Source organism: Leuciscus leuciscus (genome assembly GCF_965113295.1).
Source record: "Leuciscus leuciscus genome assembly, chromosome: 1".
Lineage (NCBI taxonomy): Eukaryota > Metazoa > Chordata > Actinopteri > Cypriniformes > Leuciscidae > Leuciscus > Leuciscus leuciscus.
The window spans coordinates 49,837,889-49,862,414 of record NC_138725.1 but is presented as its reverse complement, the minus strand read 5'-3'; the positions used below and the strand labels follow the sequence as shown (position 1 = coordinate 49,862,414).

The following is a 24,526-nucleotide window of genomic DNA, read 5'->3' as shown; positions in this document are numbered from 1 at the left end:
TGCGCTATAGTGAAAATGGGTGTTGCTTTAACGTACAGACAAATTTCATAATGCAACATGACTTTCATCTTTAGACCAACGCAAAAGTCTAATTAGAAGATCCCTTGTGAATTTCCTAAGTGTTTTTAGACTGCAGCTTTTCGAATTAAAGCAAATTTAAGTGTGTGGTTAACATTAACTCAAAAAGACTTTCATGTGTTGTAGAACAAATTAGTCATAGGCTCAAACTTGTTTTTGAAGCTGCTGCTGTAAAATATCAAGCACTGGGAGTTTTGATTTAATTGTGAATACATAGATTAGGAAACTTAAATTTGAACACTCATAGGCAGAACCCAAAGTAAGCTAACACTTACTTTACACAAACATTGGGTAAACTATTAATTTTTAATTACACTGAACAATAATAATAATAAAAAAATCAATACTAAGTATTAAATGGAATTTAAGTAGGTCTTTATTTACATGCCATCTTAGACTTTTTACTCTGCTCGACACAGTTCAATCTGGAATTGTCTTTGTGAAGACAGATTGTGTAAAAACTAGCTATGTTAAGGCTGCATAATTTACATTTCACATTTACTCATTTAGTAGATGCTTTTAGCCAAAGTGATGTACAAATGAAGAGATTCATCTTAAAGAGGCAATAAAACAAGCAGCACTAGCAATCCAATGTTTTTCAAACATCATTCCGAATAGTACAAGCTAGAACAGGGAGGGATATAAGAAATGGTGAAAGCATAAAAGTTTTTTATTATTATTATTATTTAGTAGTCTACCTTTATGAACAGCCTTCACGTTGAGAGCAACTATGTTGCCTCCTTAGACAGCTCACTAGTTTTTGGTGCAGAGCCCATGTGCGTTTTATTAAAGAGCGATACCTATCGTTAGGGACCGCACACACATCCACAAATCATCATCAGACAGCCTGAGACTGAGACTCTTAATATGACCGAGGTGTGTAGTAACCCCAGAGACCCTGCCATGAAGAGAGTGAATCAGACACCAACAGCCTAACAAAACCTTCAATGTGTCGCATGCACTCAGCCACCTATTTTGTCTTTTTTCCTTTCTATTGACGTTTCAGTCTTAGACCCAACAAAGCCCCAGACCCCTGAGCAGTCCTACAAGAATGAAATGTCAAAGTTGAAACAACAGCTAAGGAGGATGAAGAAAGATGCTGTCAGGTTGGTACCTTGTACATGTACAGTATTGAACTGGGCTGTAACTGCATAAATGAATGCCACCCCTTTGTGCCTATTTTTCCGACAACACATACACACTAATGAAAGCACACAAACTCATTCAGATTAGTATACTAGCACAACACAAAACCACACCATTGTCTCACTCAATGTTATGGAAGCAAGAACACTGGAAACTGATTTGCGTAATTACTCTCAGCCAGTAGCTTCAGGAAAAACCTTCACATCAAAAGGAAATGAGGGAGGATCCTCTCTTGCTCTCCCTTTATCTCTCTCTCTCTCTCTGCATTTCTCAAAAGTGTGATCTTACGTATATAATAAACCGTTGCACATGCAAAGGGAATGCACCACACTTCATTGATTTCAAATCCAGACACCTGATGTTACAAAAAATGTCTTGTTAAAAATAATAAATAAAATGAAAAAAATAACAGTTTTAAGAAAAAACACATTTCTAATGTAAAATAATAACATGCATGCAATAGAAATACACAGCACGATATCAAAATCTAACACCCGATATCACAAAGTTTTGCTTATTTTCATAAAAAAAGAGAAATAATATGTTACAATAAATAACTTAAATGAAAAGGAAAAAAGATTTAAATAAATAAATTGTTAAAGTTATAAATAATAATAATACATGTAAGAAAGAATGTGTCAAAACCAAAAGCATTACTGGAACAACAACAACTGTAATCTGTTTCTGTAAAAATTTAAATGTCAAAAAGATCACACTTGACTTGACAGAACTCCCCCACCCCCCCACCCAGCACCACCCACACACACACACACACACACACACACACACACACACACACACACACACACACACACACACCAAGTTGAATTGAATTTGCTGCTGCTTCCTAATCAAGGCCAGTATGATCTGCATATGGCTGCATCCACCCCTCTCTTGCATGTCTGAGAGCCTGGCATTGAGCCAGCAGACAGAAAGGAACAGACACATGAAACACAGGGAGAGAGATACGAAGAGAGGCGGTAAGGTAGAGCCAAAACAACAACAGGAAAATGAAGCCATGTAGAAAGGACGAGAAAAACAAATTCGAAACAAATCGCACAGATGCCTGCAGAGACAATCAAGGGGCAAGGTGGAGCATGACGGCAGGTGGCCACAACCATGCCCGCCGCTCTGAGCAGTGATAGAAAACAAAACGGCAGGTAATGTGTCTAATTAAAGTGGGGTCCTTAAAAAAGGAAATAGGCAGTTTTAATTAACACAGTCTTATAGCAGCTAACATATGCAGATTAGAGAGGTGGAGTCAGAACTAGAGCTGTTGACTTTCTGCTAATTACTACGGAGGAGACCTCAAGGACGGCTCGAGCATATGCTGATTATTGTGGGAAAAAATGCAAGAGAGTTGAACAAAGGTTATGCAGACGAGTAGCTACTCTAGATGACGACAACATTACCCACTCCTCTTCTACATATTCTGTACATTTAGTATTTACATGAATACTCACACCATGCTAACATATCAAAGCATTTTGTTTTACAATGCAAATTGAGTGCTGATATTTATTAATGTGGTCCAAACAAATGTTGCCTCCCATTGCTTTCCTCAATGTGAGGAAAAGCTACGTACAGGACTAATGCTTCTTTACGCAGTAGCTATAGTTAATTAAACAAACACATAGACAAAGAATGGAGAAAGTTTATACAACCAGTTGTTCTCAACTGGTTTGGCTTTATGATCTACAGTGGCAAGCCATAATAGCACAGCATTTAAAATTATTTTAGAGTCATCAGACAAATTAATATAGCATTTTATTTGGCCATAACATAAAAATAATTCAGTGTATGTGTATTGTACAGAATTTGAAGTCTTCGACTGCTGGAGCTGGTCAGATGACAACTGTTAGTTGCTAAGCAGATTTATTTTTCCCAAAATAATAAGCGCAGATGAGACAAGACAGCATATAATTAGAGTGACCGCAAATACAAACACGTGCATCAAGCAGAGATCAGGAATTAGTCTTCAGGGGCAAAATAAATATGCCACCTTTAGAGTTTAGTGCCCTGTAACAGTGGGGGCTTTGCCCAGTAATAAGTGCCCTCAAGGGGCTCTCTCATCTTCATGAAGATGGCGTCCACACACAAACTATGCCCATTCAAATGGCAAATTAATTTAATTACAGCAACATGCAAAAGCGCAAATAAAGGGAGGATCAGGAGGGAGGGAGAGCAAACAGACCGTAGTGGGAACAGACGCCCCGCTGTCTCATTCCGTGAGATACGGGAAAGAAGGAATCTGGGAAACAGAGTTCTGTGAGCGGAGAGGCAGAGGTGTAGACATAAGGTGCAAGCAAAGCAGGGCACCATCTGTTTCTGTAAAAGTGAGAAAACGGGGTGCCATTTTAACAGCGATAAGAATGCATCTCCATTTTGAGATGGATGGGGAAGGACATAAATACAGATATGCAACACATCACAATGATAAAGATGATGCAAAAAGAGGACATTATTTTAAATGCATCTTTGGTATTTACAAGTGTATGAGATATTTGCTGGAAATGCCTGGGTGCTTGTTTAAGATCAACTCCAAGCACCTAAATTATCCTAAAAAAGGCCAAAACATAATACATATTTCGATAATTACATTTCAAGGCAATAAAATAAAACTTCAAGAAGTGTGATACGGGACAGGTGCTTCAGGTGTGATTGTGCTCTACTGTAAGATATCTCATTCAAGTAAGCTGTTAAGTCCAAGCATTGACCTAAAACGCTGTACATGGTCCCTGCTGAAAAAGATGAATTACTTGCATCTGGAGTATCAATTCTGTAAAGGCTTCCAGTACATGTAAAGTTAAAAAAGCATCAGATTTTTTGGTCATCTCTATGAGATGTGAGAGCATGTTACACTAAATAAATAAAAAAACCTGTTAAAACACCATATAATCAGTACTGATCCAGATATAAATAAAATTCTCTAAAAGCCAAATAATGTATCTGACATAACGAATATACAATGACCTTGTTAATAAAAGCAAGTAATAGAGAGAGAGGCATTAGAAATAAGCAATTTTCATATACTTGTTGAAGAGCAAATGTCAAATGAATGTCAAAATTATATGGCTTTAATAAAAGCAGGCAATTTAATCTGACGGACAACTTAATTTAGTACCTAGATGGAAAATAATATCATGGAGTGGAAAACAGAACTCATTATTAATCAACAAATCTGTCCCAGGACCACATCATTTGAGCAATGACATTTATAAAAAGAGTCAAACTAATTATTTACCATTTAAATCTTTATTTCCTTAAAATAACAGGATATCAAAGTTATTTGTGTTACTCTGAATACCAATACAAAAATTGTATCACTATGAATAAACAGCACAGTACAAAACAAAGATATTTTCCCAATGACGAGCATTAATAAAGGGGGTTTGCAGACAAGAACAAAGCCTGAGGAACTTTTAAAAGTGGCTCCTCATCAGACGTGGCAGGCAGCTTTAAGGCACACAGACATCTTAGCACTTAAAGTTTCCTCTCCTGTAGGCCCTTTCCTCTAGGCTAAGACAAAAACAAGACACCTAAACTGACAAGATTTCCACATATTCAGCATGACTGGAAGAGAACGAGGCGTTCTGGAAGGTTTAAGATAAATGGCACTGAATATGGCCTGATAAAAACAGTGTACCAGGTGGACAGTATACACACAATTAAATGATTCATTAAAATACATTGAACACACTGTTATTCTCTGTCCAGTTCAGGTCACATTCTGTAATAAATAAGATCGTCTGTATAAATTATGTGACGATCTCATTTAATCCACATAAATACTATTCAATTTGGATAATCTTCCTAACACAACTCCCAAACCTCATCACTATGTTTTTAAATGGTGCTGGGGGTCCAATGAGTCAATATTCCTGTAATTATTTGCACAGATTTGATGAAAAAATTAGCAGAAACAATGGCACAACAGGTTCTCCACAATGCTGTAGGCAACTAGTATTTGCTTTGTATGTATAGACATCAGATATCCTGTAGTTTTATAAAGTGGAATGGAAATTAAAAGGTGCTGCCACTTTAGCTCTGGGTTCAAAAGATGACTTAGCCTTGTCTCTTATCGGTCTCGCTCAAAATTAAGCATAAATATTAAGAGAGCATTCGACGAATCACATAAAATGAGCATTTTCCTGTAAAATAATCATGGCGATATCGAAAAGGAAGAGTGATGCTGCATGTGAAGAGCTTTTTGCACAGCTTGACCAATCAGAAACTGACTCGTAATCAACTTCAGCACGCACAGACCTGAAGCATCAACAGAGTGAGTCAAACGCATGCAGTATATAGAGATGCTCTTTAACGGCTGTGTTTTTGACCTCTTTGCCCCTGCAGTGCCCGTGCAGATGGCTTGAGGGTTTAAGAGCACTGTGCTGGAGTTGCTTGGAGGTAAAGTCATTATGTGCTTCTCTTGATGGACCTCTTCACCTCAGGTCCATGGCTGATTGAAGGGGGCGGAAAGGGGTGTAAGGTGAATGGAGGGTTGGGGATTGGAGAGGAGTGAGGAACAGGAGCGTAGGGGTTGTTTATTTCGGGGCGCTAGATTTCGTGGGAGGCCGGATGGTGGTCGCCGAGGCCGTTTGCCTGAGTGTTATTCTCGTTGAGCCGGCGGACGCGGTACATCTCGTAGTGGATGCTGCTGGTGATGTCTTTAATGTTCTGCATGTGGGTTCTGCAGAACATGAGCCAATCACAGAGTTATGATGATGAAAACAAGCCCAGCACGTCACTAACACTATCAGAATTAAAGTCCACATCAAAATTACAATTATTTAATGACCCTTAAAAAGGTCCAAACCCATTATGGCCTACTTTCATTTGTGGAACACAAAATAAGATATTCTGAAAAATGTCTATTTTTGGACCATCCAACGGAAGTCAAAGGGTGCAAAACAACATTTGGACTTTAATTGTATGGATATGGATATTTTGTTTTCCACAGAAGAATGTCATACAGGTTTGGAACGAGATGAGAGAGTAAATAATAGAAAATGATGATAGAATTTCATTTTTGGATAAACAATCGCAGCTGTACAATTGTGAAAAAGCAGTACACTTTAGCATACTTTTAAAAAGAGTACTTGTTAGAGAAATAATCTGCTTTAAAATATAATATTTTAGAACAAACTATATGTATTGTTTGTGGACACTTAATTGCATGTTAATTGCAATTGAATGAAAATGTATTATGGTTTAAATTTGCAATTAGCTGAACTTTAGAGTGCCTTTTTTGCAATACTTAAGTTCATCTTTATAAGTAATTTCATAATTACATCTATTGTCTTTGAAATATGTTTTAAAGAGCACTTCTGAATGTCCTGATAAGGATTGTATGATAAACTAAAACATACTTAAATGTCATTTTTATTGCAACTTGTATTTCAATACATGTGTAATGATCAAGTTGCAATTTATTACATTTAAAGTTAATATATTTTAAACGAAATATTAGGTAACACACTACAGTTAAAATTATAATCAAGTAATATGTGCTTTAGTATGTTAGTCAACAACTTCTTTGAAGCATGACAAAATATTACAACATGATTTAAAATGTACTTTTAAAAGGTGCACTTTTTTAGTGTACTTAAGTATGTTAAGAAAAAGTAATGAACGTGTACTCTCTTTAATAACACTTAAATGTAATTTTATTTAATTCATATTTTATTTTCTGGAAGTAGTTTAAAAAAATAACTTTTAAGATTTGAAGTGCACTACAAGGGCACATATAACAATTAAGCACAGTTCTACAATACTGTAATACTATTTGTTAAAAAAAACAGGCATAGACTTAATCCACTGACCTTATAAGGAGGTCCCGCAGGTAGGCAAACTCACAGTGGGCAATATTCTCAACTATAGACAACAAAACGCAACAGACAGAGTTAAAAACAGAAGGTAAAGAACACTTATTAGATCTATTAGAAAGTTCTTCCTCTCTAGCCAATTGGAGCAACATAAAAAGCAAAGACACTTGTTCACTAGGTAAAGCGGTGGACAGAGATAGGACAACCCCCCCCCAGTCTATAGTAATTCCATTTAAACCGAAGTCTTCCTGAAAGATTACCATGAGAGCTTGACAAATGCCTGGATGTGAAAAAAATGTTTATGAATTATAGATTATGTCAAACTCCATCAATGAGACAGAAGAAGCCACCATGGAGCAGACATCCAGTACAGGAAATGAAAGGTTTTCAAAGACACTTTAATAAGAGGAGTCAAGCTCTTCAAAAAGATTACAGGATAATTACAGAGTCATTTCACTCTCAAAACAGCTCACCAAAAATGTAAGAGTTTTACTTTGTGAGCAGCTAAGCACATCAACAATAGACCCTTTTCACATTTTTCAGAAGTGGAAGTCATCAAACTTCTCTAGCGATGAATGCGAGATGATAATTTTTATATATTTGTATTTGCTCTAAAAGCAAAAGAGAAAAACTGTGATAGCGTTTCCACAAGTTTCCAAAAGAGGGATTGATTACAGCAGTTAGAAGAGATCAAGATGTCAAATTTGCCATCAGTCCCTCAGCCATTGTATTAGGAAAACTCTCGCAGCAGCATTCATTTTATTATTATTATTTTTTTATAATTTACTGCCAAGATAATACAACAAAGCATAGCGTTATAAATGTGCATAATAATAAAAAAATTACAAAATTGTTAATAGATTTGCAATGTTGATAACTGTAAGTGCTTCATCACAGTCCGTGAAAAAGACAATAATATAATATAATTCATATATTCTACATAAATGCTATTCTTCTGATCTTTCTATTCATCAAAGAATACAGAAGTAATAATGAATGATTATAAGCTGCAGGAACTCGTGATAAAGGCACTTTAACAGTCCAGCAGCTTGCTGACTCACAGTCAAAATGAAGCACTCATAATGGTCTTCTGAGTGGGTCTTCATTAGATAAGGCTTTCTGATGTTTGACTCATAGCCGTGTGTCTGTGGTTAATGAGCTCCCTTGATGTGATTTTGGAACGTTGCTGTCTGCATAGTCCGCTAATCACTTTCTCTCTCTCTCTTCTCTAAAGAGGTTTAGAGACCAAAGAGTCACAATACCTTCAATAGTTCCCCATTTTGTTTTCCTTCCTAAGAGTCTTCTCCCATTGACCTGGTATTCCTGGTCACTTCCTACTACTGCAAAAGGAATCATCTCCTAAGGGAAAAAGGAAGGATACAGATAATATCGCAATGTTTTTAATGAATTACAGTATGGATGCTTTTCTAAGTGTAGTGCAAACTCACTCTTATTTTCTCATTGATTGTTCTGTCCTCCGCATCCTCGTCGAACTCTTTCTGTGGATAGACGTCAATCCCGTTGGCTCGAAGCTCTTCCCTGATCTACACAAAATGAAAACAGTTAAGTGCTTCAGGAGAAAAGTATATACAAAATGGATAAAGAAAATCCATGTAGTCTTTAGAAACATTGCTAATATCAAAAAATCTTTAATACGTCAATATTGTGACATTCGAATTTTTTCCATGAAAGTTGAACTAAGAGACGTTTTTGGAATCTTTCAGGAGATTTCTCCAAAACAGAGAAAGATCCATGTCTGTGTTCCAAACAGCATGTGTTCTTCCTGTAAGAGGCACGCCAGCAAAAGCACAAGGAGCCGTTGAGGTTGGCGAGCGCTTCCTTACTGCTATGTGAAACGCTACTAACAACCCCAGAACAGATGTTTCTTACCTACACTTCATCATACCATGTGTCATCTCAGCTTCAATCCACTGCTCTAAAACTGCATAAACTAGTCCACTGTGGCTTTGTTTCAGAATAATCAAAAAGTTTAGGACTTCCAAGACAGTCCTTGTTTGTTTGTTTTGCCATGCATATTAAGTAATCCACCATCCCGTCATAAATAAAACTGCATTAGTAATTTCACAGGGAAGCAGTGTTTCTGTAGAAGCTTTAGAGACGCCAACTGCAATTTGGGAAATCTCCTAGGGAAGAAAAAGACTCAGTTTGCCAACTACAGCTAGAGTAACAACATGACAGCCTTTACCAGTTCTTTCACACATCAATGCATCGACTTGTGGCATTCATATTATCCTACCAGGGCTCACTGCACAAAGATGCACATTGTATTTTGTCTGTTATTGTCCCTTCATAACCATGAGCTCTACTCAGATGTAAATATTAAGGATGGCATCAATTTCAAACCAATTCAAGCCAGATTCAGACTTAAGAATGTTAACAATCAAGACAGAGGACTGTGCAGAACGGATTTCATTCACGGACTTTGCAATCACAGATTTCACAGGACGTTTCAGTGTGGTATGTTTTTATTTATTTATTTATTTTTATTAGGACTGCATTGTACTCTCTTTAGTTCTAGAAGCTGCTCTCCGTAAAATGTGCAGCTCACAGATAAACGTTGGGGTTATAATGTTCAGGAACAATGTTTAAAATACATTTGAACCACTCTTAAGTTCGTCAGCCTTAGGAAGGTCAAACAAATGAGTTTTGGAAACAGGGTGGACAAAACAGCATCTCACTGACATCGCGACAACACTGTCTTCTATAATGCAGCTCAGCCAGGCCTCGTCCCCCTTTTTTGCGTATTCCGTGGGCGGGGGTTATTTAAATGAGGAACAGTTTGACTTCATAAGATCCGGAAAAAACGTGTTGTAGTCCAAACGAGCCTTTTGTTGTAGTTTTTGGAAAGTGAGTTCTGTTAAATAAAATATCTCCATTTGGAGTGGACTTGAGCTTTGTAACCTTGCAGATCTTTTTCATGCTCAAACAGCAACATTACAGAATAACTAAAGTCAAAAAAGTATTATAGGACCACTTTAAGGTTTTCTTTTCAATAATTTAATTTGTTTTCTTTATAATGATATTAGGACAGGGCCATCCTGACATTTTAATTCTAAAAAGACTTAGCAAACACTGGTTTGCCACTTTATGTATGAACGGAATTTTTGAATAAATTAATAAATCTGACAAAAAGTAAATCTTAAAAAAGTCATGTCGTTTTAACAATGACCAGCAGTACAACATGGCAGTCAGTCGAAATAACGGCTTGTTCTACAGTTAATAGTTTGTCACATTAGAAAAATAAGTAAAGTGGCACGATTTTTCACTTTATAAACAAGAGAGCAACAACATTAAGCATTCATCTGTCTGTCAAATTTGAGCTCACCTTCTTTTTGAAGAAATCCCTCTCTTCCAGAGTCAGGGTGTCAGCCTTAGCAATGACAGGAACAATATTCACCACCTTGCTGAGACGTCTCATAAACTCCACATCCAAAGGCCTAAGACTGAGAAAATGACAGGAAAAATAGATGTACAGGACCGTAACTTAACCACCAGAGGGCGAAAAACACCCAAAATGCACATGCTCTAAGATATGACATGCTCTAAAGATGCTTGTGGATGGAAAGATTATTCAAACAGAAGGTGAACGGAGACCTTTGAATGTGAAATGAAAAAAGTTCAAAATAAAAGGCACACAGATCTCCTGCCAGAGTGACTGTTCGACTCTAATTAGCCAAGTTGTTCAAAGCCAGAATGCAGCTTCTGGGAGGTGACATCTGCAGTGTTTGACGGACATGAAACAGTCAGACATTCACAGAGGGCCACAGAAAGGCCTCTAGCACACACTCTGGGGGAATCAGGACACAACAAATAAATCCATGAGTGTGTGGTTGGCATGTGCGTTCAGAGTCCTTAGATCTTTTTCAAAATAAGTTGAATGGATGAATGAATACATGGTCTTTTGTCTCAGAGGTTTTGGTGACATGGACTCTTAAGAGGAACTCAAACAGCTTTGTTCATGTGCATAAATATATGTGCCAAGAAAATGCATGGAATATATATACATATACACACTACCGTTCAAAAGCTTCGGGTCACTAAGATTTTTGTTTAAAATAAATAAATTATTTTATTCAGCAAGGATGCATTAAATTGATCAAAAGTGACAGTAATGACATTTATAATGTTACAAAAGATTTCTCTCTCAAATAAATGATGTTGAACTTCCTGTTCATCATATAATTCTGAAAGATGTATCAAGCTTAAATACTAAGCAAAGCTGTTTAAACATTGAAAACAGCATATTCAGCATATTTCTGAAGGATCATGTGACACTGAAGACTGGAGTAATGATGCTGAAAATTCAGCTTTGCCATCACAGGAATAAATCACATTTTAAAATATATTCAAATAGATATTTTTAATAATTGTAATAATATTTCACAATATCACTCTTTTACTGTATTTTAATCAAAGAAATGCAGCCTTGAGCATAAAGTGACTGCTTTTAAAAAGTGTGTATATATTTACTATATTTTATTTGATAAATTTCAAGGGAATTTCAGAAATGGTTGGCAACATTATTATTATTATTTATTCCCAGCGCAGATCGATATTTTGGTCTAAACTGTATTTAGGTGGTCTGATTCAGGCTCTTAATATTTATTCTGCATTATCAGATGTCGGTCAGACAGAAAGCATCCCAGCATTTGTCAGGATAACTGTGCAGACTGTATACACATTTAACACATACATTCAATATACACATTTTATTTTGAAGGTTGCTACAAATTCTCCTGTAGTAAATGAGAAATAATTAAAAATATCTGGAGAGACTCATGCTGTCCAACAACAGCTATAAAAACACAAGCCTACACAATGATTCTCCATCAGAGACAAACAACAGAACAGACCACCCACTTAATTTGGCACAAAGATGTTATTAGATGTAAAAAGGAAATCTGCTAATGGTAAATAGTGACTACAAATCCCTGATGTAAACAGTAGCTGCTCAGGAGGGCAAACAATATTTAATTCTATAAAATGTTTTAATATCCCAAAGAACCATGTACTGAAATTAAGTTTAAAAATGCTGTTTGGATTGCTAAATGTTTCTGTAAGAGTCACATTGTTTAAAACCTGCCCTTCCAGCCAGAGGCCAGGCAGTAATGTGTTATACAAGGTCTTGTAAAAATAAGAAGTGTGGTGACTCCACTCAACATCAATTTTACAAGCATAACTTGACGATACTTTAACGTTTTGTTCTACAATGTAACTGCACACACACGAAGCGAAAACGTGAATTTGAAGCTGTAATTTATTCTTTTTGTCACTAAGTAACTAGATAAGACAGTATTGGTGTGAGTGTGTGCAGTTTAAGTTGTACAACAAAATGTCAAAGTATCGACAAGATGTGTACCACAGGCTTTATTTTACTCAAAAATGTAAAAACCCCATTATAAAAATGGGTCCTGACGTCATACTTGCACCACTCTATATGCTGATTTGGTGCTCAAGAAACATCTACTGTTAATATCAATGATGAAAACAATTGTAACTATTGAACATCACTTGGAACAGTACTGCCCTCTGGAGGCCCTGACTTTCTTAACCATCCTTTTCCACCAGTTTTCCCCCTTACTGAACATAAACATTAGCCTAGAAATCTAGACGCACCCTAGCGGCAGCACAATTTATTTTGCAGCCAGTGTGGTCTAGCAACTCTCCGTTGACTTTCGAGCTGGAAAAAACAAACTCAGGTCAGGCCAATCACATGGTGTATAGAGTAGGCGGGGCGGGCTTAACATAATGACGACAGAGTTGCGACGGTTCCCTGCTTCTTGAAAACAAAGAATGGCTGCTGCTGGTGAACAGCGGTCTTTCGAATCGGCTTTGGCCGACTCTTGGCCGACTCTTCGACTCTGGAAGACTTGGAGTTAAGCTTTTATTTGAGAAAAGAGCAAAGAACGACACTTAAGTCATTTTTAAAAAAGGAAGATGTGTTCGGAGTTTTGCCGACTGTATACGGCAAAAGTTTAATATACCAACTAGCCTTCTTCGTTGCTCTGATTGGTTGTAGCGCTATCCTATTGCGTGCAGAGGGATTTTGAGAGACAACCGTTTATCCCGCCCCTCGGATTGAGCCGTGCCAATGGTTTGCCAGGCTACATAAACATCATTAGGCAGGCAACATTTAAATAAATGCACACATGTACAAACACAACATGCACAACTGATATTAGTTACTAGACACTTTTTTTGAGTAGTTACTAGACTAGTTACTTTTTTTGAGTATTCAAACACACAACATGACATGCAAATGCATATCCAGTGTTTAGGTAAATCTGTTTCAAGTTCATAATGCCACTTCTAAAAAGTACATAGATGTATGTTTACTAACCAGTGTCCTGTGGGTGGTATGAAGTATATGCAGCAGTGCACTCGTGAGTCTGGGATCCTCTTCTTCCTGTCAATATTGATCTCTTCCTGCAAGTACTGCTCATACTGGTCATTGATAAATTTCATTATGGGCTGCCAACTGTTGAAAAGAGAGAGAGAGAGTAATGTAATGACACTTTTCCCCTCAAGTGTCTCTAAGGGCATTTTCACACCTGGCTTGTTTGGAGCATTTGTTTCAGAACCTGGTGGTTGGGTCACCATCACTTTGATGGTTGGAGATGTTTTATTTTTGGGAGTTTGAATGCTGTTCTGCATCCAAGCATGGCTCAATAAATGGAGCGTGCCCAGAACAAAACTATACCGCCAACACTAACAGAACTGCTTTAGACTGTCATTTATATTTCACAGAAGAGATGCTGACTAAACTGAGTGAATTTTACAGCATATTAAAACTAAGGTCACAAACACACAAAACGGTCTTTACCAATTCTCATTATTGATCTGGTCGCCAAACCCTGGTGTGTCTATGACTGTCAGCTTCATTCGAACTCCTTTCTCCTCGACATCTGAAACGAAATTAATATATTTTATTGCATTCCAGTGGCAGATTACATGCTTTGAACTCAAGATCAAAATGGTTGAATGGCTATACATAAATGATTCATACATAATTATGAATGACACGCTAATGGACAATCATAGAAAATCTAGCTGTGCAGCCTTACCATGACTGATGGACTTGATCTCTATGGTTTTAGGGATCTTTTCCTCAGCCGTGCCCAGGAAAGACTTACGGCTCACCTTTGACTTGAAGAGCGTGTTCATCAGTGTGGACTTCCCTAAACCACTCTGACCTGTACACATGCAGAACAATACACATTACCAACCCATTAACTAAAGGCTGCAATACACTACACTCATTTTGCCCTCAGTTGAATTCTGGATGAGTTAACGCTGGCTGCCAAAAGTCAGAGCCATTTTGCTGATTTTGGGCAGTCAGAGTTGACAGATTTTACCCATAGGGCAATTCCACGCAAAACTGTCACATCCATAACGCCAACACAATGCCATGGTATTCAGTTGGAGTTATGGATGTGACTGTTTTGCGTGGAATTGCCCCATAGTGTGATTCCATCCAGTCTGAGGGGTTTGATATATTGAGCCAATTTAATAACACACTGTTTTCATTTGTCATGCATCTCATTGCAATGAGGCACATGTTTCTTCATGAGTTTGTTGTGTTAAGAATGACTTGAAAGTCTGTTAGTGTGTGATTCCAAGTCATTTAGTGTGTGATGGGCAGGTTTTTTTTTTTTTCTGTAAGTTTCAAAGTTCACAAGTGTATAATGCCTAGTATTTTAAAATCTAAAATTTAAATTTCAAAAGCTGTCTACGCAGGATTGCAAGAGAGCACAGACTACAAGAAACAGAGATACAATAATATACACTTCAGTGATTTCAAAACGGCACTAAACACTTGACTAATTACTTCTCTTTAATGTAAAAATGTAAATAGATCTATACAAAATATCTCAAATAAACAATCATCAAATCAATCATTTAGAAATAGAAATATCACGGCACAACTGTAAATCTTTCTAGAGTATGAGAGTATGAGTCAACGAGACTTGAGAATTCAGCTTGCTTCACAGTGACTGAAAAAGCTTCACAGTTTGATGGGAGGGTGGTGAAGAGAAAGCCACTGTTCAAAAATGTCACATGGCATCTCGGCTGCATTGTGCCATAAGGCATGTGGGAGACTCTGCATCCAGCTGGAAGAAGCTTCAATGGTTTCATGAGACCAAAATTGAGCCATTTTTTGGCCGTCAGACCAAACCACATTTAGAGCAAGCCAAACGCTGCCTATCATCACAAACACACCGTCCCAACTGTAAAGTGTGGTGGTGGCAGTATCATCCTGTGGGGATGAAATAAGTTGCTTGCACATCAACACAAAGCTACATAACAATGGCTTCAAGCCATAAGAGTCAATAATATTCAATGATATTCATAGTAAACAATGTCAAGTTTTAATTATAATCTATATTAGTACACAAGCTAGAGAAAAGGTGAAATGCAGAAAGAGGAAATTATTTTATTTTATTTTTAAAGACCCCCTGTGGTGAAAATCAAGTAGCCTATTTAAAGGAATACTCCACCGTTTTTTGAAATAGGGCTTATTCACCTTCTTTCCTACGTTTAGATAGGTGGGCAAATGCAATTTTGTCTCAGTGCATGCATTGTTTTAGTTTGACAGGGTCAGCGCGAGCTTAGCTTAGCTTAATGAATGGAATCCTTTGTTGCCAGCTAGCATGTCCTGAGTAAAAGTGATATAAAAAAAAAAAAACCACCTAATTACTTCTTGTGGCCTGCGTATTCACAAAGAGTACATATAGCGATGCAGATTAACACTAGGCGATTTCCTAGGCAGATATTGACTTGGGACTATATTAGGGGGAAGCACAGGCGAAGCACTGCTACTTGGGCGCAGAGATATCACGCAACACATGAAATCCCACGACTTCAGTCAACATACCGGCGTGAACAGTAGATTTTTCCTACAGTACATGAATGGTGATGAACATGGCTGATTTTGTGAGAGACGAAGAGGGTGACTTCTCAGACAGTCAAGATCCAGAACCATACCTCTATAACCAGAGTTTTCAGAAGATGAGCTGCGTGCTTTGGAAATAGAACGACAGGAGGAGATTGCGATCGCTCAACAGCCTGAGGACGTGAGGATTTCATGTGTTGCGTGATATCTCTGCGCCCAAGTAGCAGTGCTTCGCCTGTGCTTCCCCCTAATATGTGACCCGTCACGGAAACCAGGGACACAAGTCGGCAGCACAACTTTCGAGCAAAATGAGAAAGAAGCGTTTTTTTTTCAAAATTGGTGATTTTCGTTTTTTTGCAGAATCTGTTAGTTGAGATCACGAAGAAGCCTCTCCATGTTTGAGATAGCAGTATTGGTATATTTAAAAGCGTACATTTTGATGTTGAAATCGGCTTGTTTTTCGGAGATTCTAGCACGCAGTAGGGGCGTGTCATTCTCGGTGTGTATTTCCATACTGAATAAGCCGTGGCTACTTATTATGCAGCGCTCTGGCCGGCTCTATCTGATTTCAAAATTCAATGAACATGGACGCCAATAACATTACGATGTCCAGCAATCGATTTAAATAGTAGGTTACATGGGGTTTCATTTGTCGTTTAATGAGATGTAGCCTAATACATGTTGTCAGTGCCAATACATAGATCCGCCCATTTAATTAACGTGTATATGAATGGTACAGTGGTAGAGCTTTCGCCAGCTGTGTCAGAGGTTGAGAGTTCGAATCCGCCCTTGTATGGATTTTTATTTATTTTTCTTCTCGCATAGTTTTTTTTCTCTCATCAAAACGATTATGTTCATCAGTGGTTGTATATCAAGCAGGGACACGCAAACGTTTGAATTATTTTGTTATTTCAACAGAACGAATAGAGAGTATCCGCAACGCAACGGATTGAAGCGCGCGTCGAGTGAAGACAATGCAGTGCGTGCGCGAGCCACACGAGTAAACACTGTAGCCTATCTGCGCCACTGATCGCAGCGGCAACAAGCACTTTGATCACTTGATTTAAAAAAAAAAAAAACACACTTCAGCGCTATTATCTTATTTAAAAAACGAACGAAATGAATGCTCTGCCAGTTAACTGGAGATGTTTTATTTAGAGAATTTGTAGAATTGGTACATTCAGGGGGAGGGGGAGACTTTACAGGGGGTATGACTTATCTAAATGAGATGTAAATGAGCCCTATTGTCATTCCCAGAAGGGCGAGAACTTGCCAATCTTTAGAAGCAGATTTCTACCATTTCAGTTTTTTTTGAGTGCCTACCTTCAAATGGCCACAACTTCTCCAAATATTATCAGATTTACATGTGTTACACATCGTTGGAAAGCTTGAATACTACACTTTCAGAATATGTGAATAACTCAAAATGCCCCAGAACCGTGACTGGTCACATATAGTCCCAATTCAATATCTGCCTAGGAAATCGCCTAGTGTTAATCTACATCGCTATTTGTACTCGTTGTGAATACGCAGGCCACAAGAAGCAATTAGGTTTTTTTTATTTTTTTTTTTATCACTTTTACTCAGGACATGCTAGCTGGCAACAAAGGATTCCATTCATTAAGCTAAGCTAAGCTAGCGCCGACCTTGTCAAACTAAAACAATGCATGCACTGAGACAAAAATGCATTTGCCCACCTATCTAAACGTAGGAAAGAAGGTGAATAAGCCCTATTTCAAAAAACAGTGGAGTATTCCTTTAATGTTGTTTATATGTCTACGTGGTGTTTTTTAATATGCTTCAAGACAAACCATGTGCAAATTCATAAGTCAACAATATTGCTGAGTATTTTCTCCTTAAAACTGCAGTGAACCAAAGACAGTCTCAAAAACACGGTTAGAAATCGCTGGTGTTTCTGACGTCACAAACTACCTTGTAACCAATCAGTGTTTCCCATACATTTATTTGTTTGTGGTGGCCCGCCACAAAATCAACATTGACCGCCACAAATATATTTCAGTGCTTCCCATTCATTAATTAGACTGTGACGGCACCAAAATATATTTCAACTCCTTATAACAGGGGTCACCAAACTTTTTTCTCTGGGGGCCACATTATCGTTCCTGACTGTGATGGGGGGCCGGGGCCGGGTCAGCTATATAACATAGAATTGTATGACCCAGACCAAAATGACCACCAGCAGGCCTCATCGTGTAGTAGAGATTACTAGCCTGGCACAGCCATCCCCACTACTATATCCACACTACTATATCAACACTTGATTCCTGGCACATATTTGTTTATCTTTACTAGTGGTTTGCAAAAGTAGTAATTGAGTCTTCACACTTTGTTTTAATTAAAGTTATTCTTCACTTTAAAAATAATCGTTGGTCCACTGTTCTTTGAAAACTCTGCTCTCTCTATTAGGGGTGGAACGGTACACAGAAGTCATGGTTCGGTTCATACCTCGGTTCAGATATCACAGTTCGGTATGAGTTCGGTACAATGGAGGGAAAAGCAAAAAAAAATGCAGAAGGCTTGTGCATGTCTCAGGCTGGACCACCAAAGGAAAATAAATGTCTTAAGCCTTGTATTTTTTTAAATAAGTTTTATTAATAAAGTAAAGGCATAGAACCAGTGTATTTGTAGTGCACTGACAATAGTTTTATATAATATAAAATATAATTAAATTAATAAAAAGACAAAAAGACCTTGAGATATGTTTGGTAATTGTACCTGAATGAATTCAAAATTAATTTGCTACATTTCAGATTAATATATTTGTTTTTCTTAAAATTGTAATTAACAGTAACTTAAAGGTATAGCGGAGGATGTTTTACTTCCTGGTGGGTAGTCTAAACTATTGGTCCTCCTAATTGTCAATCATTCTGGTGAATCAATCAAACTTTTCAAAAAGTGGAGAGGGCGGGTCTTATCTAAAATTTGGAAAGATCCTCCGCTATACCTTTAAACACTTTGCAGTTTATATTTTATTTCAAACTTTGCGATTTTTTCCGATCGCGCCCACACCTCTCTCTCAACATGTTCCAGCATTGCAATCTTTACATCGCAGCCTGCTTCAGAGCTAAGGCGGAGCTACAGATTAGGTGTCCCTAAAGAACCCGCGTATCTAACAGTAGTTCCGCATTGCATTAATTAAGTTGCACCCGAGTTTTATTTATATTTATATAATAGGCCATGACGACTTGTCTTTTGGGGTTTGCCTCATAGGGCCGGTTCAAGTAGTGGAGGGCAGAGGGGCTGGGGGGCCAGTCAAAAGGGGGTGGCGGGCCTGAGTCGACCCGCGGGCCTTAGTTTGGTGACCCATGCCTTATAACAACATAAAAAGGTCTTTAATGTCGTGTTTTGCGCCATTGCTGTCAAACAAACTAAAAATTGAAAGAGCGATAAGGCTGTTTGTGCTGCGCAAAGAAGTGCACACTTCGCCCACGTGATCAGCACTTGATCAACTCCACAGGTTCGATTCTCAATACTGATTCACAGTGAATGAATGCAGTGAACTCCATTCTGTGCATGTGCTGAGTTTAGTGTGCATTTGGAAACGCAGTTACGCGTTATTTTCACATTTGCATGGTTGACGATTACAGTGTTTCACTACATTTGTAATGATATGTGTTTGTAAACTGGGTTTTTTTGGGCAAAATAAAAGCTTGACTGCAGTTTCCATCAAAATAAAAGCTCACATGTTTAACTCTTGCATGTATAGAAATTAGGACAAAACTAATTATAAAAGTTTAATTTATTTTTCAGTGCATTTGTTTTACAATATATGTCCATTACTATCATAGTAATAATATTATAACAATATTATTGCTATTATTGCCACCCACCACAGTTTCACAAAATCCCGTGGGAAAACACTGAACAACTTGTGGGCAGGCTTTAGCATTTTTTAATGTCATCTTAGTGATCAAAGATTAGTTTTAAGGGATACAATTATTGACTACAGGGGGACTTTAAATATATAATTGCATTTGCAGTGCATTATTCTTTTGATAATTGTCACTGTCAAGTAAAATAATTATAAATAAATTCAACGTAAAACATTAAATCCCGAAAACTTCAGAGGAAGTTTATATTGTTTATATACCCGGTAGGTCTTATTCATTCACAGATCACAAGTGATGCTTCCACTCAGGCTGTCCTGTGGTTTGAATGAAACTATCATTCCTTTGGCTTTTGCTAACAGGAGCTTATGCTTAGCTGTGGTTTTCTTTACCCCTCTGCTAGCCCACATCCGTCAGCCTTGGGTTCATCACACTAGTAATGAGGGCCTGTTCCTTTCTGCACGGGGCAGGGCTGCACATTTTCTCTCTCTAAACACCCTGTCATCCAATCCCACCGCTAGGGGTGGGCAATATGGCCAAAAAAATGATCACTATAGATTTTTTTGCTGACATTGGATCAGATGTGCTTTCCTACCCCTGTATACTGCCTACAAAGGTAGCACTTTTCAGGTTTCAGACACCTTCTTCAGGAACATGTGGTGGAATAAGAGACAGGAGTCAGAATAAATGGGCTGCAGCTGGGAACGGCAATGCTGATCCCGAGGGTTGGCTCTCTCTGCTCTGACTGGGTTAAGTCAACAGCAGGTTTGGCCACATTGACCCAAAGAGCCACATGTGAGAACCCAGCTGCAGCCTTGCGCAAATACAGGTTCATTTTGCTATCTTAGACAGAGCTTGTAATCACTTCCTCTTGTAAACTCCATATAAATCATCAGAATTTTAATAGAGGAACGGAGTCTTCTGGGACGCTAATGCTGAAACAGAAAAATACCACCAGGTGATGCCCTAAACACATTACTCAATACACGTCTTTCCCTAATTTACATTCTTATTTCCTCATTTCAGACTTTACCGGTTATATTAACCCATTAACCTATTTTCATAAGCAAACTGTAAGACTTCAGCAACGTCATGTTTGCTCTGTGATCAAAAGCAAAACAACAGTATAGTTTTGACTCTAAAATCTCATTGGATGAGCCACATCCATAATGCATGATTGCACGTCAGTTGTATATTATTAATATTATTGCACCAAGTTGCTATGTTGCTTGGCAACCATAAGCAATTTACAGTTAGGTTAAAGAACTGCAATACCAAACGCAAGAATTGTTTATTGTGAACTTTAATAAATGTAATCTTAATTGAACATTGGTTGGTTCTCATATTGCTGCAGAATTACTGCACAAATTGTGTGGCCTCTTGTGGCTTATTGCTAATAAGTTATGTTTGTAATGTAAACATCACTATGAGCTCATACTTAAATAGCTCAATTGCTTCATGTTGAACTTGATTTGACTGATTTGATGAACAATAAATAAGGGTGAAAATAATCACACAGACTAATCTAGGGACTAGAGTATCAGTGTTGGGCTGTTCTTACTTGGCTCAAATAGAAACACTATAGCAATCACCCAGAACAACTGAGCTATGTTGTAGCAATGTGCTAAAAACCCTAAGACCACCTCAGAAACAGCATAGCAACACCCTGGCAACCATTACAGTTGCGGCAACTTCTACACAGGTAAGCATTTCTCAGTTTCTTGTGGAAATGTGAAGATTGAATCATAAGCAGAAGAAGAAAGTTCAGCAGAAGAAATACATTTATACAGGTTTGGAACAACTTGGGGGTGAGTAAATGATGACAGAATCTTAATTTTTGGGTGAATTATCCCTTTCAGCGCAAACTTGCCAACACAACACTGAAACAAATACTAACCCCTAACCTAAAGTCTACAATTAACCTAGTATATCACTGCTTACACATCCTGATGAACAGCATTACCGTTTTTCACTATCAGATCCAACTGTTTTATCTGAACTCTGAGCGGAACATTTCTTGACAGGTGACTTGCGCTTAACTGGTTTGGGGTATATTATAGTCTCCTAAAATATATGGCCTGTCAAGTATTGTTAACCATTACTTTTTCTCTTAACGTAAGCTAACAACAAATAACACATTAAGAGCACTATAGAAGAACAATCAGTGAATCAGTTCATGAGTGTCAGTTTAATTTCAGTAGATGTTATTCTTTCACTTTTGTAGATGTGAATCTAATAAATCTCATTATCATTAACACTGCATCTAATGGACTAAAATACAAACATTGATACGCTGCAATGAGCCATAAGAAAAAACATGAACAAATGCATACAGGCAAAAAATAAACTAACATGTAAGAATGAACATAAAAATGCACGTGGAATAACACAATCTGACTTTTGGCATTTAATGTGGCCATTTGTTGGAAGACGAAAATGAACTGCCTAGAGTCCAGCATCACATTACAGTCCAACTATTTAATTTAAATGTAGCTGACTTGTATGTTCTAGATCAACGCTGGAAATGCTGACTCACCCACTACCATGATGTTGAGCTCAAAGCCCTGTTTCATGGCCTTCCTCCTCATCTGCTCCAGGATGGCATCGATGCCCACGTAGCTAAAGTCCACGCTGGGTTTCTCCAGGCACATGGCCGGGGGCATCTCTTGTATAACAGACTCTGCCATGATGCTACTGCTACTGCTGCTGTAGCTGGAAATGACCTCTGACCCTGAAGACATGAAGAGAAGATACAATGAGGAGCTGTATATCATGGGGTATTTTGATTTATTTTGATTTACATTCACCCTACAAGGTATTTTATAAGCTGAGTCTGACACATACACTCTTGGAGAGAATGTGCTTCTACACAGCTGGACTATAGAAATAATAAACAGGGAACTCATCTACGGCCTGCAGCCAGCTAGCACATTTTTTACTTCACGATTTATACAAATATCCATTTATTTGAGGCTTATTATTGGGCCAAAAATGTTCTCATCTCTCTTCAAATGCATCCATCATGTGAAAGAGCCCCTTTCTCCACATTATCTACTGACATTATTTAGAGTACAACAATTGTATGACCCCTCGGTGATCGGATCAGGTTACTGTTAGACTTAGACTACAACAGAAGCCAAGGAACGTTGTTTATGGATTATGATCAGATCGCTGAAACCACATTTGATCTGGGACATATTTTGACTACATTTAAATAAAGATGTAAATGCAAATGCATTTTTATGAAGTGCATTCAGCTATGCAAGTCATATGTAATACGGTTGCGCTGATAAATCACACGTCACCACAAGAAATGTGAATGCCTGAGGAGTTGTATTGACAGGAAATGGCAGAAAGAATTTTGAATGCATTCTTTCAATGTTTTTAAGTTCAGTAAATTACAGACATTGTTCGATTAACACAACCAGCATAAGTATAGCCAGTATGATCGGATCTCCATCCAATCGTGCTGCAGACACATTGGAAAGAAGTTGTAAAAAAAAAAGAAGAAAAAACGATCAGGACAGGAAACGCATGCCAATTCCAGGTGAAAGGGAAAATTGAGTAACATCGGACATTCACAAGAATTAGATAAGAAATACCTGATGTCTAAAACAAAACTCCCACCAGACTCCTTCATGGTAAAAATACATGAACCACTTCCTTTGTGTGAGAAATATCCATATTCAGTTATAAGAAACTCATGTGGTGATCAAAACATCATGCTAGCAGTGAAAGACAACAACACATGATGTTTGTACGACTTTTCTTTTAAATAGAAGGTGCAACAACAATTCCACAGAAGTCAATGGAGCCCCAGAGTGTACCTCTTCAGCGGGCCCCATAGCGAGCCCCATGGATCAGCGAGTCCTTCCAGCAGACAAAGCAGTTACAATTTCTTCCAGTCAGTAACTTGATCCACTGGCAGCTTCTCAGGGTTCGGTACAGTTATTCAGAAAGCCTGTCGGCTCCTCTCCACCCTGTCAGGGCGTCAAGCCAACAGACCCACAGCCACTGGATTCCTCGCTTCACAAAAGACCCGCTCTTCCCCAGAGACTCTCCAATGTTACAATACATTACAGGTATGCTAGGGCAAACAGCAGCACAGAAACTTGTTTTGAAAAGTAACTGAAACATTTAGAAGGTGTTCACAGTTCACAGGATATCAAACATACTCACTGGTTCAGTCTAAGGGCTCTGACAGAGTCAACGCGAGCAACGTGAGCGACGTGCTCCCTTTCATAGTCTACACGTCGGACGCAAGCAACTTGCAGTATCGCCCCCACCAACAACGCATAGTATTGCATGCAACGGTGCGTCGCGTATCAAAAACTGGGACGACACATTTTGCTACGCATAGACGCATAATGGCGGCCGAAGCGTAGCGATGCGTAGCCTTGCAGGCACGTATGCGTAACGAATGCGTTGACTCTGTAAGAGCCCTAATGTCTCACCTTGACTGTGATGAGGTGATGAAAGAGAAGAGAATCCATCTCTTTCAACACAGAGAATAGACAACCAAGTTATTCGAGTTATTTACATAAAGTACGTGCATTAAAACCATAATTGATTCAATGATATTGATGGACAGATTTTAAAATTCGATACTATTTTGTCTAAATAAATAAACAATTAAAATAAATTATGAAGAAATAAATCACTAAAAACTCAAATTTAGATGCACAGATATTACAAATCTTTCAAATAACCATTTC

The 24,526-nt window shown here is 38.0% G+C and overlaps 1 protein-coding gene and 1 long non-coding RNA gene across 8 annotated transcripts in view; both read right to left on the bottom strand.

The window, feature by feature from the left end:
- Nucleotides 1–4,460: 4,460 nt before the first annotated feature.
- Nucleotides 4,461–24,526, bottom strand: part of septin9a (septin 9a) — an 83,918-nt gene continuing 63,852 nt past the window's right edge. For all 7 annotated transcript variants that reach the window (XM_082180388.1, XM_082180389.1, XM_082180390.1 and 4 more), the window contains 9 exons: nucleotides 22,348–22,542; nucleotides 14,135–14,263; nucleotides 13,894–13,975; nucleotides 13,411–13,548; nucleotides 10,396–10,513; nucleotides 8,498–8,593; nucleotides 8,312–8,408; nucleotides 7,047–7,098; nucleotides 4,461–5,914 (listed from right to left, as the gene is read on the bottom strand). In XM_082180388.1, coding sequence (XP_082036514.1) covers nucleotides 5,782–5,914; nucleotides 7,047–7,098; nucleotides 8,312–8,408; nucleotides 8,498–8,593; nucleotides 10,396–10,513; nucleotides 13,411–13,548; nucleotides 13,894–13,975; nucleotides 14,135–14,263; nucleotides 22,348–22,542 — 1,040 coding nt within the window. In that variant the 3' untranslated portion in view covers nucleotides 4,461–5,781. The remainder of the gene's footprint in view (nucleotides 5,915–7,046; nucleotides 7,099–8,311; nucleotides 8,409–8,497; nucleotides 8,594–10,395; nucleotides 10,514–13,410; nucleotides 13,549–13,893; nucleotides 13,976–14,134; nucleotides 14,264–22,347; nucleotides 22,543–24,526) is intronic.
- LOC309507171 lies at nucleotides 15,775–18,601 on the bottom strand. Its single transcript, XR_014209066.1, has 2 exons — nucleotides 17,415–18,601; nucleotides 15,775–16,198 (listed from the first exon to the last, which is right to left on the bottom strand). It is a non-coding gene; the product is annotated as an uncharacterized lncRNA (long non-coding RNA).